Source organism: Notothenia rossii (assembly GCF_949606895.1).
Source record: "Notothenia rossii genome assembly, chromosome: 8".
Taxonomy (NCBI): domain Eukaryota; kingdom Metazoa; phylum Chordata; class Actinopteri; order Perciformes; family Nototheniidae; genus Notothenia; species Notothenia rossii.
In genome coordinates, this window is record NC_136906.1 from 61610810 (window position 1) to 61631295 (window position 20486).

Sequence of the window (20486 nt, forward strand, 5' to 3'; positions counted from 1 at the left end):
TGAATGTCAACTGAACATTTGATGGGGAGGAAATTGTTGAAAATCATGTGCCATACCCTTTTTCAGTTGGATAAACAGCTAAATGACGGCTTTTGGAAAATGCTAGAGCCTGGTGCAACATGTCCACTACCACTGTGAAAAAACTCCATTAGACTTTGGATTCACTATCACAAAACTTGAGTCAGGAATATGTTAAAGCGACAATTCATCCAAAAATAAAAGATACATATTTTTATTTGCATCTGTAGGGAAATATATATGAATCTAGATGGTTTAAGTGTGAGTTGTTGAGTGTACTCCTCTCTAACATACTAGATGGCAGTTGTGGCTTGTGGTGCTAAAAGCAGCGAAAAAGCTCAACAATAATTTCCTATGAGCAGTTTCATGTGGTCAATGTTTTGGCAAAGTTTCATTATATTAAATAGAAGGTAGACATCTCAATGGCCAGTACCTCCAAATGCCCTGCAACTCACACCAAATCAATTTGAATTCATAAATAGCACTAACAGAAACATGTGTGTTGATTTTGGGGTTATCCATCTTTTTTTAAAACGCATCACAATGACTCTTGTATTTTATGTTTTCTCTGCATCTCTTTTGTGATGAAATAAGGTTGTCTAATGCACATTTTCAAGTTGGACTGATTAGATATTTAAATTCTGACAGTAGAGAAAATGTGTCAGCCTTGTTTGGAAGTATTATAAGAGTTATATCTATCCGTGGGACCCTCCTGTGGAGATAAAGGCCACAGACCCAAAAAGAGAAAGATAAAATCATGTGGGTATTAAAGTGTCACAAATAAAATGGAGACCCTGATTTAATAACACTTTGCTTTACAACACTGGCTGAACTTTTTCACGATCAATAAGCTGATCCTACCACTGTATGAACCACAGAGGTAGTTCTTGTGTTCATGGAAATTAGGAGGACCTCTCCTGGTAAGAAGGAAAACTACCACAGGTTTGATTTGTGTAAGATGTGTCAGGATACATAGCAGCTGTTTAATTTAAAACTATAAGAAAAAAAAAAGAATTCTATTATATAAAATCTCCTGTGTGCACATGCTTTATCTTGTGTCAGCTTTTTACTAAACAGACTGAATTACTGTATGATTCTGTACAGCTACAGCATATACTTAGTCTTCAGTAAGAGGGTTAGAATGGGAATATCACACAGGAACAGGGAGTGATGAAATATCACACAATAATGTAAAACTGTTTCCAAGGGTCTTGAAAGCTTAAATAATTTTAAATCCAAACCTGTCACAAATGCTCCTGTGAAGCTGGTGATTGTTTTTAAAAATAAGAAATCATTTATTGATTCTAGGAGAAATTGGATATGTTACAGTAAACCCATAATATAAAGTTGTTAAATTATAAAGACATTTTAGAACAATTTAATCACAATATAAATAAAATATTTACAATACTACAAAAATATTCAATTATAAAATGAAAATGGAAAATAAAAATATGGAATATTAATTATTAAAGAAATAATATGCTACAAACAACATTGTTGATAATAATGATGCTGAACAATTCTGCTGTTAGCTGTACAGTATAAAGAAAGAAAGAAAAAATACATTAAAATTAATTAATTAATGCAAAAGAATCATACACAGTTTTAGTTGACACACAATAATGTATACTGTCATTTTAACTTGCATTATAGATAATTGATGGGGTTTAGCATTAGGAAAAAAATGGTTTCAGAACAGCTTGAGTATTATAATTTTTTTGAAACAAAAAAGTTATTTACATTTTTAATTTTCTTGAAGAGGCCGGTGTGCGTTTGTTTTTCATACATGCTGCCTGCACAGTAGCTGCATGACCAGGAGGAGGGCGCTACCGTGCAGCAAAACCATCTCCACTTAATATTACAGCAGCCTGCTCCCTCTCCCTCCCCCCTCGCCTTCCCTCTCCTCTCCCTCTCCATCCAGCCTCCCAGTGGTTGCAGGGAGGAAAAGATGGCACCTCAGAAGCCGCTGTCAACCACTCCGCCCGGCTTCTCGACCTGCGGACGGCGTGCTCCCCTCTGAGATGGCCTCCACCGAACCACCAGCCGCCTGACGAACGAGACACAGGAGAACATTTTTTTTATAATTGACGTTTTTTAAAAGACAGACCTAAAAACTGTGGGCATCCGTGTAGCATTCTCCACACCCTGTCGCCTTTTCCAGACCTCAACATCTGTACACCCCGCCGGCTGCAGGCTCCTCCGGCACCGCCGCTGTTTGTATCCAAACACCCAGAGGTGCTGCTGCTGGACCCTTTTTACTACGACTCAAGGACACTGATCATACATTATCCATCTCATTGAAGCGGACAGGAGGGGAGGATGAGGTAAGCATGCGTTGCTCTTTGCTGCACGATAAGGCGCAGGCTGCTGTGATTCACTGCGCATTATTATGGGATATAGCCTGATAGCGACATAATACACAGCCTATTAACCGGCATATTGTGCGTTTCATTGGCGCAGTTTCATTCAGAGGCCTGTGATGTTGCATATCACCGCATCACAAAGGAGGACAGACATCACACAGGAGCACGCTTCTTTATTGACTGGCAGGTCACCTGTTGGCCGACACAATGTGCACCTTTAAGATCTGCTCTCAGATCAGCACATTTCAATCACAGCGAGAGGGCTTTGACGATAACATCTGACATATCAGACTCCAGCTCGCAGTGTGATGTGTCACGTGGAAGTTGTCTGCATAAAAAAAGGGGGTGTTGTCATGGAAACCAGACTACACGTGCAGAATTGCTATAAGCCTAATGATTAATTGCGACACATATTTGATGAGAGGATTTATAAGGCACCCACATGCGTTTGACTCATGGGTTTGACTCTGTAAAGCAAACCAATGTACATGCACGCCCACAGATGAGACGCACACAGATGAGACGCACACGCGCGCACACACCTTCCAGGCTAAGAGCCAATCAGTTGAGAGTATTCATCACAGCGTCCACACACAGCTGCACTGGTTTCACTGGCTGAGTGTAAGAGCCTATCAGGTGAAATGTTACTGGTGAGACTTAGCCTGGCAGCCAATCAGCTGCGAGCCTGCTGCTACCCGGATGTGGGCGGGGCAGCAGCAGTTGGCACAGGTTCACCACGAACAGGAGGAACCCTGAGCTCATCCTAATTGCTGTTGGCTTTAAAATCTGTGAATGAGTGTGTGAAACAAGGTCAGAGAGGGATTTTTCAGCAGCCTGCCCTAGGTTGGTTTCTCTTTTAACAATCTCCCCGTCAAACTCTTACTGTTTTAATCTCAGCTCTGTGTTACACTGATTGCACCTGCAAACATACTCTTATACAATTTGACATGTAAGGTCCACAACTGAATACATTCATGTTTTATTTAACTTGTAGTAAGAAACCAAAGGTATCGACCAGAGTTATTACATTTCCTTTTATTTTCTGTATGAGACCATTTTAATGCCATTCATTTCCAATGCAGTCCACAATTATTCCACAGATCACCTTGTTTGGACCAACAGCATTTAATCAAGTTGAAGGAGAAGGCCAAAACAATATGTTACCTAGTGACTGTAAAGAAAAAAACATTATGCCCAAGATAAAAAATGTTCCTGTAAAAAATGGTTCAGTGGTCAGCAAAATAAATTGTTGTAGGCAAAATGAGTAGGTAAAAATTGGAGCACAATATGACTTTGCATTTAAAACTCAAAGGACTTGGGACTTCATTTAAGCCAGTCTTGACATGGGACTTGAGACTTAATGCGAAATAAATAGCAGAAAATGCTGAATGAATTTAATCAAACTCCAATTTTGAAATATCACTATCATTGAGCTAAGTAAACAGACAGCTATATTGCTCTTGAGACTTGTCAGGTTGAATTGCATTCTCAGCTTTCCTTACCACCATTAACAACTTTGATTATTTTTTCCATTTTTGCATTGCAATATGGGAGGACAGAGTACATCAACATCAAGCCTACTGACTCTTACCATTTTTACACATTTGCTTCCAGAATTAGAGCCTGAGTTTAATGTGAATCATGCTAACAAGCTGTCTGCTCATATTCTTGTTAAGTCTCAGATGTGATTTAGTCATTCATTTACAGAGGTGCTCTGTAGGTGGCAACACAGACTGTGACTCGCCACAACGAGCCAGTACTTCACACAGTCCGGGCGCATGTGTGCCTCTCCTCATCAGTGTGTGTGTGTGGTTTGTCTCCTCCTCATGGGTACATATTTGTATGACTTATATTGTGCAAGCTGGCACTGTTTCTGTTGATTGTGAGAGTGACAGTGTTTGTTTGCTAACTGTTTAGCTTGTTGTGTTTGTGTTTAATGCCCTACTATAATATGCACAATGGCAGGGCACTAAGAGTGGTTTTGTGCTCTGATTCAATGAGCATTGATTTAGTGCTGTGAGCTGAAGTTCAAACATACATCAGTCAAGGTCAGAGATAGTGCAGAATCACGGCGAACTGCACAAAATTAGTTGGTTTGAAATACTTACTGTATAAGGATCACAAGTCTTCGGCAGGTTTTAGATTGAATATCAGCACAAGTAAATGCTATCACCATATAATATCAATCTTATCATCATATAAAGTCCTCTGGGTATCTTCTAGGAAATCAGAGTAGTCTTTTTTTAAACAGAAAAGTAATAGCTATATTTCACATATCATTGTACATAAAGGATTGAATTTGGTCACTAAACCCTGCAAGGTTCATAAGTGATAGATCTAGATTTCTAATCTGTTTGGGTGCTTTTCCTTTTTTCAATTAGTCAAACGCTTGAAACCAACAAAGCTACAGTATCTGTTTCTCATTTGTCAAGATTAGTTTCAAAGATCTCCAGCTGTGCAGGGGTTGGAGGTGCTGGAGGTCTCCGGGGGAAAACCCTGGGACAGTAAAGCTGGCGTTGGAGTCTGGGATTTGGGTTGGAGGACTGATCCCTGTCTCTATGGAGCCGGCATGTCTGATTCCTCTTATCTGTCCACTTTACCTTTTTACCATCTCTCCTTCTCTCCCATGTACTGATTAATAAACTGTACGTTGCTGTTCTGATACAACACCAACAACACACAGCTAGCATTTAGCTCAAAACACGGCTGTAAAGTAGCACAGCACCAGGGACTCTTAGAATTGTTTTATTGCCTCATCATTTAAGTCATTTATCAAGCTGATTTTCTCAGCTTTGTATCAAATGTAATATTTTGGGGTTTTGACGCATTTCAAATCTTCACTGCTCACACTTTTGTGCTGTAATTAGACAAAAGTGAACATGAAACATTTGTTTATTTAAGGCTTGGACTAATATAACTACTTCTGCCAAGGAGGTTATGTTTAATTGCTGGATTGTCAACTGGATTATGGAAAGAAATCCTCACAACACTTGGTTTACGGGCCAAATACGAACCCATTGTATATTATAGAGATTCCTATTTAGAAACCATCCATAATCAATGCATATTAACATAGATAGCCCAATGCCTAGATTCTGAGGGGCCACCTCAACTAAGATACAAAGAGAAAGTTTTGTTTACCTGTTATCTGGCAAATTCTGAAACTATATGACAACTTTTTACATTTGCACATGATGGGGATGGGGCTGTGCATGTTGGCATCCCACCGTCACCACCACTTTTATCTACATTTGCGTGTGTTTCATTATGCTGTGAAAATGAAAAGTGGGCTTTTATCGATCCAGCGTCATCGTGGTTGCCTGATGGGTATTGACAGGAGCAGTTGGTGGTTTGCTTGTGACCCATATGAATACCAACATTAATGGTAACTGTGTGCTGGATTAAGGCAGGACAATGGCCAAATCGGCTCATTCCAAGCAAAAGGCAGACAAATGCTACTGCACAGGAGTGCGAAAGGAGAAATAGCTTCAAAGAGGGGGGTAACGAAGGCTTTTCTACAATGCACCTAGACTGTAAACTAATATTGCGCGCATCTGTTCTGAAACAAATCAAAGTGCCTTGGTTTATGCCTGCTGTACCAGTGACTAGCAGCGGAGGTCACATTTCTCTCTGAGTGCACAGCTGTGTAATTTGAAGTTGCACAGGTGTGAGATATTGATTACACTAACATCTAAAAAGTTACGACCCAAGTTATATTAATGTGAAGGCTGTTTACAGCATTCCACTATAGTTCTTCAAATCTTTATTCTTCTTATTTCAACCAATACTTTGCCGTCAAATAACTTCAGCATACTTTCAGCTACAGAAACCATTCAAATATCAAACTATTCAGCATTTTCAGCACATGATGGGAAACTTTCAACTTTTTCAAAAATATTTAATACTTTTAGAAATACTCAGCTTTTTAAACTCTTTTTTTAACATGGAACTCAATGGGAGGAACCTTCAAATCCTCTTTTACCTACACCTTGTGCCAAATGCTACTCCTTCCACATACTTTCAGCTAGAGACTTCATTCCAACTTTAAAAGGATCACAAGACCTTCATTTAAAACACTTTTTCTTCAGATCTTTGATATCTTTTACAGTTTTCGACTTATCAACATTCAAGTTTTGGTACATTTTCAGGCCGTTTTCGATTTTATAATGGGTTTCTATGGTGACTCTTCAGGGCTAAAGTGCGTGACATCATCACATATGGCGCATTTCCACTACAGCGCGGTTTAAGCGTGCCGTGCCGTGCGCGGCCCGTTTTTGGTTGCGTTTCCACTTGGCGTAGTACCGGCTAGCGGGCACTATTTCACAGTTTTTCTGGCCCCCTAAAATCGAGGTTCTTAGCGGGCCAACAACCAGGCTGAGTCGGGCTGAGTATGCTAAACTAGAGAGAGAATCGCTGGCAAAGGGGCTACAAGTCTACAACTACAACAAAATGAACATATTTGACTGTGATTTAATTGTAATACATGTTTCAAAATGATGCCGAAGTAACAACATGCTGATACCGGTTAGTAAAAACCATCAATTAATGCTTTGACAAGTCTGCAGACAGACGGCAGGCGAAAAACCTTTTAAAATGCGTGTTTTCTGAATGGAGATTGGCTAAGCTAACGTTGTATATGCTGCGACTGTATTCGCCATGACACAGACAGTCTGTGGTTTGAACTTGTTTAACTTTTGTCTAGTTTCTGAACAGATATGAGGAGCTGCGAGCTTGAGTGCTAACAGCTAACGGCTGATGTTGGTTTTGTGTTTCACATTGAAGATGTCGGTTAGTAATAGATGTATTTATTTTCTTCTCAGAGTGTACCAGAATGCGTAGTTTATATGTTAGTATTTCTAAAAATATCCTGGGGGACAATCCCCCCAGAACCCCTTGCTGGGGTTGGGTTTTCAGCATGTGTGCCTTTTTATGTTACATAGTTCACCTTTGATTCCATCCTCTCATTAAACCTTTTTAAAAAGCATTCTTCAGTTCTGTGAAAGGATATATGCACTGTACTTCACTTTAATAATGTATGCTGAAAAGCGTATATATTACAGCACGATTTCTTTTTTAATAGATTTGAGTGGTTCAAAATTTCGGGTCGCGATTGATTGACAAAGGAAAAAGTGGGTCCAGAGGCCTGTCCAGTTGAGAACCACTGCTCTATAGTGTCTTTTAGTACAACCAAAGCTAAACAATGCTGTGATAGCTAAAAAAAATAATATTTCACAAAATGAACATCATGATGTATTGATGAAAACTTCAAACTAGCAATTGAGGCCATATCAGGAATATTAGTTAGGTAATAAATCAAGTGAGAAGGAGGGTACATTTCTCATAGACTTCTACACATCTGCTAGCCTTGTGAAAGAAAGCAGATTGAAAGCACTTTCCCTTTGGCTTCACTGCTTTAGCCACTGATGCCCTTCGTTCATAATTGGCATATCTGCAACATTTCAGGAAAAGTGACACATTTTCACATATCTGCCCATGGTATGAATAGAAAAAATGAGTTGTTTTTTTGCACTTTTTTAAAATATGCAACCACTGAAAACAGTATTGAAAGATTAGGTGTCAATTTGGTAATAAATACACATGGGCTGAGTCTTTCTAATAATAGTTGCAAAAAAACGGTAATGCTGTCATCAAGTGTTCATTAATTTAGCTCCTTCCAGCTTTGTAAACCAATTTCTATGAAACATTTTCTGTTGATGGGGCAGAAACAAAAACACATATGTGACAGTGATATCGCCTTGAGAGTTCAGCAGCTTTTAGCTTCTCTGCTTGCATGGGGAGCAAGTGTAATTGATACATAACTGTAGTTGTAGCTTACAGTTTGCAGCTGCAGCCACGTCACCTGTGAGTAATAACACACACGTTTATCATAATGCAGTTAGACAAACACAACCCAAAATGGAGAAGGATGTTGCAAACTATGATATATCCACTGTCAGGTGTGAGGTCGCGTGTCTCGTCTCTGTTGGGAATCGGTATAATAACACAGTGCATTCTGGGTGACAGCATCGTGGTTTGTGACTCATAAATATGCACGCTGAGGCGTCACAAGGCAGAGCGCTGAAGCTTATCTACGCAGATGTGTGTGTGTGTGTGTTTAAGAGACAGAGAGGTAATCAAATCTTTGTGAATGAGGGAAATCACTTTGTCCTCCCCTGTCCCCGCTCTGTCTCCCTCCATCCCCCTTTGTATCTCCTCTGCAAGCTCCCATCGGTGTGTGTCGTAGGCCTACTTAAAATGATCGGCTCATGTGAGGCAGACAGTTTGTGTGTGTGTGTGTGTGTGTGTGTGTGTGTGTGTGTGTGTGTGTGTGTGTGTGTGTGTGTGTGTGTGTGTGTGTGTGTGTGTGTGTGTGTGTGTGTGTGTGTGTGTGTGTGTGTGTGTGTGTGTGTGTGTGTGTGTGTGTATTTGTTTCCAGCTGAAATTCAATCCAGAGGCCTGAGAGGATGAGCAAGTGTGAGTTAACTGAGGAGGCAGGAAACGTCAGAGATCTTTAACCTCCTCTTCGTCACACACCTCTCACACTCATTTAATCCCTTTTCTTTCACAGCCTCACTTGCATATAGCGTGACCGCACACAGGTGGATTGTGGGTGTTTGTGGGGATGAAGGGAATGCAGAGTCAGATTGGATTATACAGAGCTTGTGACTGGATACTGTAGCTGTATTACATGTATTTGCACATTGACACATTCCTTTGTTTTGAAATTAAACTATAGAAAATAGGTCAGAGGGCCTGCAATCAGTTTTAACTCAGGTGGGTGCACATGTACGTTGGGTGTAGCCCCTTTTATCCCACTTTTGTCCAACAATTTTAGGAAGCCAAGATGACAATTTGATACTCGAGTGTTTCTTGGGCAGGGTTGTTACAGTTCATTGTGATTTAGTTAACCCTGTGTGGTGTTTATATTTGTGTTACTCAGCCAGTGTTCGTGGGTCTGGTGGACACACTGCCTTTTTGGGTTTCAATTCAACACAATCAAACTATTTTATATTAAAATACTCAACAGATGTTTACTTCATCCCAATTACAAGCAATATAAACATCTTATTTGGTTAATATTTTCCCTTTTACATTTGTTAGATCACATTAATGAATTTAAGTGCTACTTGTTTTTTTGCCCGCTGACTGGCTGGCCCTGTGGCTCGTCTTTTTTTTGTAACTAGCTGATGCTCAATCTCATCATCTTCTTTAAAGTCACTGTCAGACTCAGAATTCTCACATTCTAAAACCTCTTCCTCTTCCTCTACATCACATGTGTCAAACTCAAGGCCCGGGGGCCAAATCAGGCCCTTGGTGGATTTAATTTCGGCCCGCAGGATAATTTCTAATTACTATTAGATCTGGCCCGCCGGTATATTGCACGCACACCTTCACCTTTCCTCAGCTCAGAGCCTGATCCCAAACATTGATGAACTTGCACCCAAGATGAGATGCCAAGTATCTGCTTGAACTAGCATCACAGAGCAGCACACTGAGTTTCAATGGATGTTTCCTTCTGCACTTTTTTCTTGAGACAACAGGGCATGTTTGGTTTTTCTTTGAGGGAAATAGTTTTTTTAAAGCTGTTGTTGGCCTGTGGAAAAATGTGATCATAAGAAATGACTCCGGAAAAGAAGCAGATAGAGCCATAAGAAATGGATGCAACTGATTGTTTAATGTTGTTTTTATAGGCAATAATTTAAGCTCTCTTAGTTCCAGGTTTAATATGTGCAATAAGTTCATTTCAATACGTTTTGCAATAAACATTGAACCAGTCCGGCCCTCGACTAGTACCCACTTTTTTATTTTGGCCCACTGTGTGTTTGAGTTTGACACCCCTGCTCTACATCATCATCAAATGGTTCTCTCTCTTCCAAAATCATTTGCAAGGCCCTTTGAGCAGAGAATCTTTTGGCCATCTTGATCAGTTGTGATAAGGACCCAAACTGGCGAAGCTTTATTTATTGTGTCCAGTGGACCCGAACATCCTGTATGTAATGTAAATGTGTAGAGGGGGGTGGGGGGTATATACAGTGGATGGTCATTGAAAATGTGTTCAGATACATGTTCTTCACAGAAAATGAGCCAAGGCCATTGAGTGTGACTTTGAAAAAATAATTGATCATATCATTTTTCTTTAGCTAAATAATGAAAACGGGTCCCACAGACCCGAACACCACAAGGGTTAACAATATTAGTAATTAAATCAAGAGCTATTTTGTATTTGGCAGTGTTAGTCTGTCTCTCAATATCCAGCTTTGTAAGGGTAAAATAAAGGAATACATCAATCAGTGAAGTAGTCAAAAAATGTTTTAAAGATGTGATTTGGAGGGATTTTAGCCTTTGTAGACCATTTACATGCACAGAAACCTATACAACACAGGAAAGTTAAACCCCAAAAAGCACAATAGGGCCTCTTTGAAGAATGACTTAAAAAGCTGCATAACATCAGCTGATCATATACTGCTTATTCATATATACAGTACTAAAACATGTGATAAAGGTCAACCATACAAGAGTAATGGAACAGAGAAAATTCAGGCTCACGTATATTCAATGGGTGTAAAGGGCACTGAAACAAATACCAATTTATCTGTCCGATTGTAGCCACACATCATCTACACATCTCCCAAATGTCTCCTCAGTTTCCTCTCAGCTTTACTCGGTGATACAACCATTTTCTCCCCATCACATTCTTACGTGTGCGCACACACACACACACACACACACACACACACACACACACACACACACACACACACACACACACATACACACACACACACACACACACACACACACAATCATGCTGTGTGACAGAGGCAAGTCTATCCCTTCTGCTGAATGCTAATAGCATAGTCGTGTTGCTACAGTAGCACTGGGAAGCTCTCTATCTTTAACCTCTCTGTCAACACACACACACACACACACACACACACACACACACACACACACACACACACACACACACACACACACACACACACACACACACACACACACACACACACACACACACACAGGGGGGAGAGAGATGGGGGATGGGTGTATACTGTAAGGCTGGACGTCCTTTCCCCTTTCCTGTTCTGCCTCCCTTATTTTCTCTCATCAGCTCTCCCCTTGTTTGCCTCCCACTCTATCTCTCACTCTCTCTCTTTCTCTCTCTCTCTCTCTCTCTCTCTCTCTCTCTCCATCCACACAGTGTATCTCCATCCCACCCAGGCATTTTACTCCCTCTACCTGTCTGTCCATCTGTCCACCCCCCTCCCCGCTCCACCTATTTCTTCATATTAAAACCCTCCTCCCTCATGCGTTGTTGGTAAATCATCTCTCTTCCCCATCTGTGACCGCTCAGTGTTTTTTTTGTCGTCTTGCACTTGTCCTTGTGCTTTCTACTCACAGTGACCGTTTTTTCACTGCTCAGATAAAGACCAAGGACCCACACATTCACACAACACACTGTGGTGAAGGCTCTAGCCTATTGTGACAAATGGACTACGATGAAAAAAGATAAAGAAGGATGAATGACCCAAGTAGTATTCTAGTAGTAGTCTTTTGCTTTGTATTTATAGAGAGACATTCATGATTTGTGGTTGTGTTTCAAAGCCAGTGTCATCGGCCAGTGAGAGATAGTAGTGGCAGGATGCACATGACATTTCAATTTGTACATGATTTCATTCATTGATCTAACTCTTGTTTGTACAATCTTTGTAGATAAAGGCTGGGCAATGTGTAAGTTTATGTGGCGTGTAAAACAAGCTGAAATTCCACAATATACTCCATATCCATTGGGTGGATTTAAAATACAATGCAATCTGTCGGTAGGCTGTACGAGACAGGAAATGACTGTTAAGGCCCGGACACACCAGGCCGATTATCGGCGTTGGTGGGCGTCAGGCCGACGATGAGCGTCGACATGCCCTACTCAGATTGGTGTGTCCCGCACCGTCGGGTCTTTTCAGCCGGGCATACGTCTTTTCGGCCGAAAACCTGCGGGAAATCACTCTGATTGGCTGTTCAGCTTAGCGAATCAGTGCATGAGAAGCGAAACGGAAGTGAGGGACCCAAACAAACTATTAAGAAGGCGAATCTGAGATTTCCAGCTCTCGACAGAGGTTCGGGAAAGCCCCATGAGCTTCTCGCGGTCGAGTGAAAATGGAACGCACACGCTATTTGTTGTTTGTTTATATCACGCAGTCTGTTCTTCTTCTCTCGGTTATCACGCAGTCTGTCTTCCGGTTGCCTCTTTTGAATGACGAATACACACTACCGCCGCCTGCTGGTAAAGAGAGTTATTGCCACTCACGTATGCACAGTTTGTACGTGCTTCTTGGCCGTCGGCTGAAGTCTTTGCGGTGTGTTCCAGTGCGACACATGGCCAAAACGCAGAGACGCGAGGCGACGCAACTGTCGGGGTCCGTCTGTGTCAGTTTTGTTTGTCAGATCGGTGTGTCCGGGCCTTAACATGCACTCTTTTCAGGAAATAAATCAGTTGTTTGTGCTGGTTTTAAAAAGTAAAACTTCAGGGCTCGAGCCCAAACGGCTTATAATAAGACGACACAAAAACAGCCCAATAATGTGCCCTCGAAAGCAGTTACTCATCGTAAGGTGGATCATGAAGTGATGCAGCATTTCTATGTTTCATGATTTAAACATGTTTCTTTCTGCTGTAACGTTGGGCCATTTTATATTGGAGTCTAGGGAGATTGACATCCGGAAAACCACTTGAGGCTTGAGTCGCAACATTGCAACTAGCTAGGAACTCTCTAACATCCTTCAGAACTTATGTTTTCTGCTTGATTTGCGCAGGAAGTCTATGTTACACATTGTATTTCATTTATTGGTGAAATAAGGTTCATTTATGAGAAATGTAGAATCCAGTGTTTAAGAGCGGCCCGTACTACTTTTTCTTCATACTGTCTCTTGATAGTCTTTTAACTTTGTTGAAGTGCAGTTCAAATTTGTTGGACCACCCCCTTAAATCTGTGCTTAAACTGCTATGTAGCTGTAATGATGCCTTATCTGTGTGAGTAGCTACATGATGCAACTCATTGCAATTCATATTTAGCTAGAAGCAAATTTGTTTTTTCCAGGGTTCCGCAAAAATGTGAACTAATAAAATATCATACAGAAATAAAAACGGCACTGATGATATTCTATTCTCACAAATAATTGTGGCCAAACAACATTTTCAGTCGGCGAGGGGAGAACACTGAATTGCTGTCAAATTGCAATGTCTGACACTGCTTACCACAACGAATAAAAAGCAAACCATGTCATCCAACAGTTCTGTAGCAGTTCCAATCAATGGAATTGCCTGCTGGCAAAACACAGCAGGACAGATGTGGGTGATGTGGCAGAGCTGCACTATAAAGAGCCAACGCGTGGGACATTTTTCTGGGATGTCAGGGAGGAAGTACAGTAAATATGGGAGGGATGTATTGGTTATTGGTCGGCAGCTGTGATGTGGTCCCTATCCCAGAAGATTAGTGTTGTGGCCACACTCCACTTACTTACAATATAATATATAATCTAAATGCATCTGGATATACAGAGTATTACAGGGGAATTGTTGGCAGTGCACACTCACATTTGGTTGCGTTTCCATTTATGTATCTGCTAATGACCCTTATATTATTCTAATTGTGTGAAGTTTACATGAATTGTATGCAGACAATTTACCTACTCGTTCCAACAAAGGAACTAGCTTTTTCTACACACGTCACCCCTTCTGTTAATGAATATCCAGTAAAAGCTGTCAGATCAGTGTGCGTGTGTGTGTGTGTGTGTGTGTGTGTGTGTGTGTGTGTGTGTGTGTGTGTGTGTGTGTGTGTGTGTGTGTGTGTGTGTGTGTGTGTGTGTGTGTGTGTGTGTGTGTGTGTGTGTGTGTGTGTGTGTGTGTGTGTGTGTGTGTGTGTGTGGGGGGGGGGGGGGGTGTGGGGGTGTGGGTGTGTGTGTGTGTGGGTGTGGGTGTGTGTGGGTGTGGGTGTGTGTGTGTGTGTGTGTGTGTGAGCCCGGAATGCCGCCTCAAATCATATGCGAGAAAATACGGGAGCCATCAGATGAATTAAAATCTGTTGCTCCTCCTCCTCCTCCTCCTCCTCCTCCTCCTTTTCCTCTCCCCCGACCCCCCTCCACGCAGGCTTACGCATCCTCGCCTCGGCCAATCAGCCAGCTGAGAGAGGAGAGCTGAGAGGAAGGGGGGTCGTTGGAGGAGAAGGGGGAGAGGGAAGGGCAGGACCAGCAGCCTTCGTGGCTGGCGGCCCATCGTTCTTGTCACAGCTGGGAGGGGAGGGGAGGGATGGAGGGAGGGTGGAGGGGGGGCGGGGGCTAGAGAGGGAGGAGGTAATCCAATGAGACACAGAGAGGAGAGGCAGTGTGAGGGCAACGCCTCACTGGGAATCTCTCTCTATCTCCATCTCTCTTTTCCCCCCCCTTACCTCTGTCTCTGAAGCGTAAAAACCAAAGGACTCTCATCTCCCATTCAGTCTCCTCTCTGTGTGGCTGAGGGCTTACTTTCACATTTTTTTAAGCCTCTCTTGCCTCTACAGATCAACAGTCTCCTTCATTTCTTCCTAATTGTGCTTCTCTACCTGCCAAAGGATGAATTCATGACCACAAACTGGGATTTTTATTGGTGTCTTTACATGGCAGCATCTTTTTTTTTCTGGAAGTCATCTTTGTTCTTGTGATCCCAGCTGCTGAGTGGCTGCTTGTGGGTAGTAGGTTAGTGTGTCTGTTTAATGCCAGGTGATTGAATGTGCTGTACGCGGAGGAACTAATATGAGAGGGATGCCTTCCTGGAGGTAGCGCTCTGTGATCCACTCAGGGAGAAGGGTTTTGGGGATGCTGTGGCTGAACTCCGACCTTTAGTGAAAGTGTCAGCGAAGAAATTCAGGACAAACAAAGAAAAAAGCAACAAATACGGACGTGTATTCCCCTACGTTTGTTGTCGTGGACCAACTGACCTAAGTGTCGGCTTTGTGTTGACACCATGGACATCAACCTTCAGTCGCAGCGGTTTTACTTTCCCCAGATCTACTGTGTGGAACCGGGGGCTCAGCCGCCTCAGATGCCTCAGCTGCCTCAGATGCCTCAGCTCACTGAGTTCAAAGTCAGGTAGGTTTCCAAGGGGAGGGAAAGGTGTTTACAATGGACCCATCAATAGATAGTACTTATCCTAAATGATGGAATGACCTGGTGTTTCCATTTGCTTTTGTCAGATGTGTCAGATACACCCAAAATGTACCACCATGACTGTCTTTCCTTACAGATCCCCAGCTGCTGCAGCATATGAAGCGTTTCTGTGTAGGATGAGTGCTGCTGTGAGCCGCTGGTTGCCCCTGCAGGGGGATGGGGCTGCATGCTAATGTATTATCTAGCTGTGCAGAAAAGTGGCAGACTCCTGGGAGATGCAGAGGGCAGTGATGGCCTATGGAGGAGCTTGCCAAGTTTGGGCGGACAGGGGGACAGTGTTATATTTGCCTGGCCCATTTGGTTGCTGTAGTCTCTTGTTGCCCTCCTCTGTGGCTCTTTTGTTCTCCTCGTGTTTACACTCTCTTCCTTTTCCTGCTACTCTTCCTCTCCAATCGGCACGGAAAGTGCTCAGGGTGGCTTGTTGCATCCACAGACCCCCGCTGCCGTCATGGTGTCAGAGCGCTCAAAGACGCATGCTCAGACATGCAACAGCTTCCCGGCTCTTTGTCTTGTTCAGATGTTATTGTGCCGGATGGAGCTGTTGCATTAAGGCATGCAAGAAGTCCCACCTGATGCTGTGTGACATCCACATAAGAAAATATTTGTATTCACTCCAATGAAGCACACATGCACAATTGCTTCAGCTTAAATGTAGCGATCTGTAGTAAACATCACCGTCCATCCATTCATCTCTTGTGTTCATGGTTTGGCATGTTCTTGTAATGGTGTGTGCGATACGGTTGCGATGCTTCCCCTAACAGCTCTGATTAGTGCAGCTTTAAGGGACTCAGCCAGAGTTTTGCCCCACTAAGCAGCTTTTATGTTGGCAGGTGCTCCAGGCTGGAGCAGCTTTATAGAGCTCCAGCGTGTCAGTGTTGAGGCCTGGATGCTCCCCGGTGGCTCCACAGGAGTCTGAGGGCGTTAACTTCTGGGTGACATCACCGGGAGAAAGAGAGGGAAAGACAGTGGGGCTGTATCCGGTTTTCTTTTTGTCTTAAACTGCTTTATTAGAGTTATCCTGGGGCTATATTTGGCTACCTTACCTGGTGTGAGTCAGCAGGTTATTACATTTTTCTTGCCAGAAGGGTTACTCAATAGCCTAATAAACAATTGAACGCGCTCCATCTACTGTAATCACAGTTCAGTGACCTTTTATGTAATGTCCACGTCAGCAAACTTCAGGAAATGTCAGCAAATATCAGTGTTTGATGTGGCTGTGTGAACCGCAATCTTATAAAACAAAACAACAGTCTGGCACATTTCCGGCTGTGCCACACACCTCTCTTCTTCTTCACTGTAAGAGTAAGGGAAACACACACGCACACGCACACACACACACACACACACACACACACACACACACACACACACACACACACACACACACACACACACACACACAGTGTGCATTTGCAGGGATTAAAGAGGTTTAAAGTGTGATGTGTTATTACAAAACCAATCTCTTAAGCAATATTAATGTTTCACAAATCAGATTGTATGCAATGAATACGCACATAGAGAGGCAGGGAGAGATATTACTCGAAACACATTTAAATAAACAGACTGCTGTATCTATTTCAGAGCAGATTAATAACTAGTAATATTTTCCCTGGCGGTTGGAGTGTGTTCAGCAGACTGTAAACTGTAAATAGACACTACTGCACGACATCATCTACATATTATGACCAAGGTGAGCTCATTAGATCTGAGTAAGATGGATGAAGAAGGAGAGAGGTTGAAAATAGAAAAAGGAGAAATCGAGAGAGAGAGAGAGAGAAGAGGGAAATGAGAGACCAGGAGAGAGAAGGGGGGGATGGTGAGAATAGAAATGCTAAGCAAAATGAAGAGAGGTTGGATTGTAAATGTGAGAGTGAAACAGTGAGACGGATGGAGGTGAAAGAGAAAGGAGGCGTGTGGAGAAAAATAAACATTTGATGATGGTTTCTGGTGGGGTTTTGTTGTTGCACACGCCTTGGAAAAACCTTTGTAAGGTGTGTTGGAATAATGTCTTCAGCCTGGGCGCCATAGTGACCGTTGTAGGCAAAGTATAGCAAGATAACCATGACAACCAGTGATGGCCAATCCATGGGCGTATACCGACAAGTATGCTACATGTATGCACAGAAATGCGGAGAGGCAGATAGGGAGACCTTCTGCTTCAATGCCTCTTCAAACATTGAAGCAGAAGCAGAAACCTAAGGTTCTCGTTCATTTGGTTTGTTTTATTATCTTTGTTAAAATTATTCTGAAGATCCTTTGTGATGTGTATTTAAAAAGGTTAATAGGGTATTTCAAAATCTCAGTTTTGATGGAACCCCCTTATGTTAGCTATACTTGCCAGTGAGCAAAGTGATATTTTCTGTTAGCATAATGTCTCATTTTTTAAGACAAATAAAAAAACTGATAAAATGTTGAAATGTTCTATCCTATCAAAAGAAATGAAAAAAGCAGCACCTCTCCGAATGTTTATTTTTTATTTCAAGCCCTGCCGATAAAAAAAAATGCTGCTAGCAATGCTACTTCTCTTAAGCTAGCTGTTACCTTTAGCCATTCCTCCATTGAGGTATGATATTCACCAAACAGTTATATACAATTCCCTTCTCATGGTGGAACTTCAGTTACAATCATAATACATAATTGAACTAGCATGATTTTGGATACTTTTAACTGCAAAAACATGATTAAAAAGCTATCAGCACACCAGGAGGCAAAAGCCAAAGATTATTTCTGTTCACTGTCCTCAGGAGACAGAAAACCGCTTTGGTCGTATGATGAAATATTTAAACTGAACCATGTCATTTTACTCTTCTGACATGGGCTATGTGTGGCCATGTGAATTATGACGTTCATGTCCGAGAAGCAAAAGGTAGAAGTAGCGTGATAGCTTGCCAGGTCGCTCTCAGTTAACTATGCTATTCCCTTGACCTTGACCAAGTTGCCCTTTTTCTTATCCATTCATTTTATTTTCACCTTAACTATAACGGTGGCATATCAGAACAATCATGAAGAATAATTTGTGTAACAGCTATTTATAGTGGCTTTGGAAAGTATTTATGAATAACACATTACTAAATGACCTACAGTTTTTGAGTTTAGAAGTCTTTTGTCAGCCAGAGGCATTATTTCTCAAAGGGCATCCAACAACAGCAATAATTGTACTGGTCACTCTACGATAACTTACATCAACATGGTCGTGCTTAATGTCAACATGTATTTCAATTCTCTCTACCCTGCCTGTAAAATTGGATTTTCGGTAGTAGCTAAAAAGCTCACTCTTTTTTCTTCACCTTAAAATCCTTTGTACTTTCATCCAAGAGCTGCTGCAATGTACATTATTGTTGAAAGGATTATGTCTTGGAATGATGAAGGGCTTTCTGTTTTTTGAGGATTCCCAAAGGAGACAAAATGTCTGTATTATATTCCCTCAGTGCGTATTATTCCTCTTGCCTGGCAGATTAGAGACAGACATAAGTAAACCCTGTTGGAAATTTGTGAAATATAGTGGGTCACTGAATCCACTGACTGATGATTTGCGGCACAAATAGGAACCACATGTCCGCCATGACACTGGGTGTATTTCATAAGAAGACGAGCTGCCTTTGAGTGTGTGGTATGCAAACCAAGTCCTACGGTATAGTCCGCAATTGAGGGCACTTAACCCAATGGCCTTCAGCTAACGCTCAACTGTAAAATTATATACATGAAAACATGCCTGTGCTTTGTGAGGATGTGTTTGTGCCATCCTTGTGTGTTTGTGTGTGAGGCTCCACAGTAAGTCACAGCAGTTAAATGGCATCATGGGGCAGAGAGAGTAAAGCCTCAGGGCATCTCAACTCCTTCTCTTCACTCTCACCTTCATCTGTATTTTCTTCCACGGATAAGAACGTGTTTCTTTTAGACAGTTTGAGTGTTAATGCTACTGCTTTCTCTCTGCTGGGATCTTTCCCCCCTCTGCCAAATGGAGACGCATGCATTTTTAAAAAGCCACCCCCGCCTCTCTGCTATGCTCCCTATCTTCTGAATATCTCTGCCTCCTCGACTTATCTTCCCGCCTCTGTTTTAATTCGTCTTTCTCCCTTCATATCGCTCTTAAACTTGTCTCTCCAACCCGTGTTTTTTTTCCTCTTTCTCGTTTTCGCTCTCAGCATGGGGTCCAAGCGCCTTTGCCTGACCATTTAATTGTCCGCTCAAGCCTGGGTTGAGTGGGAGACTGATTGACCTTCCTACACACATTCAGTCAACAAGGTTCCTCTAGTGCAGGGGTCACCAACCTTTTTGTCACCGTGGGCTACTTCAAGGGTACTGAGTAATACGAAGGGCTACTTATTTGATACAAACTTCCTGAATAACATAATTGCACGGTTCACCTTTAAAGAATACATATTAATTTACTGTATGTGAAGGACTGTCTGATCACATGTTAATTATTCCTCACAATAATTATTAACAATGATTTACCATTGCTATAGCAACCCCATTGTTTTGTTATGAAAATGTATCTATATTTATACACATTCTTGCGAGATCTATCAGGGGTCGTTGTAATGCTGCGTTCACACCGGACGCGACTTCGCTCTAATCGCTCGAGTTTCACCGCTGCCAGCTGTGTTTACTCGCATAATTCAAACAAGACGCGCTGGCTCGGGAGCTACAACTACAACAAAATGAACATATTTTACCGTGATTAAATTGTAATACACGTTTCTAAATGATGCCGAAGTAACAACATACTGATACCGGTTAGTAAAAACCATGAATTAATGCTTGACAAGTATGCAGACAAGACGGCAGGCGAAAAACCTTTTTAAATGCTTGTTTTCTGAATGGAGATTGGGTCGACCAGGCTAAGCTAACGTTGTATATGCTCATTCCACACTCATAACAACGGCCTACAGACATAAATAA

The 20486-nt window shown here is 42.0% G+C and overlaps 1 protein-coding gene across 2 annotated transcripts in view; it reads left to right on the forward strand.

Moving 5' to 3' along the window:
• Positions 1 to 1674: 1674 nt before the first annotated feature.
• evlb (Enah/Vasp-like b) overlaps positions 1675 to 20486 on the forward strand; it is a 48744-nt gene continuing 29932 nt past the window's right edge. The window contains exon 1 of one of the 2 annotated variants that reach the window (XM_079643725.1): positions 1675 to 2345. In XM_079643725.1, the coding sequence (XP_079499851.1) occupies positions 2341 to 2345 (5 nt within the window). In that variant the 5' untranslated portion in view covers positions 1675 to 2340. Of the gene's footprint in view, positions 2346 to 14753; positions 15504 to 20486 lie in introns of those variants that run through there. The other variant, XM_079643724.1, reaches the window with a different exon arrangement.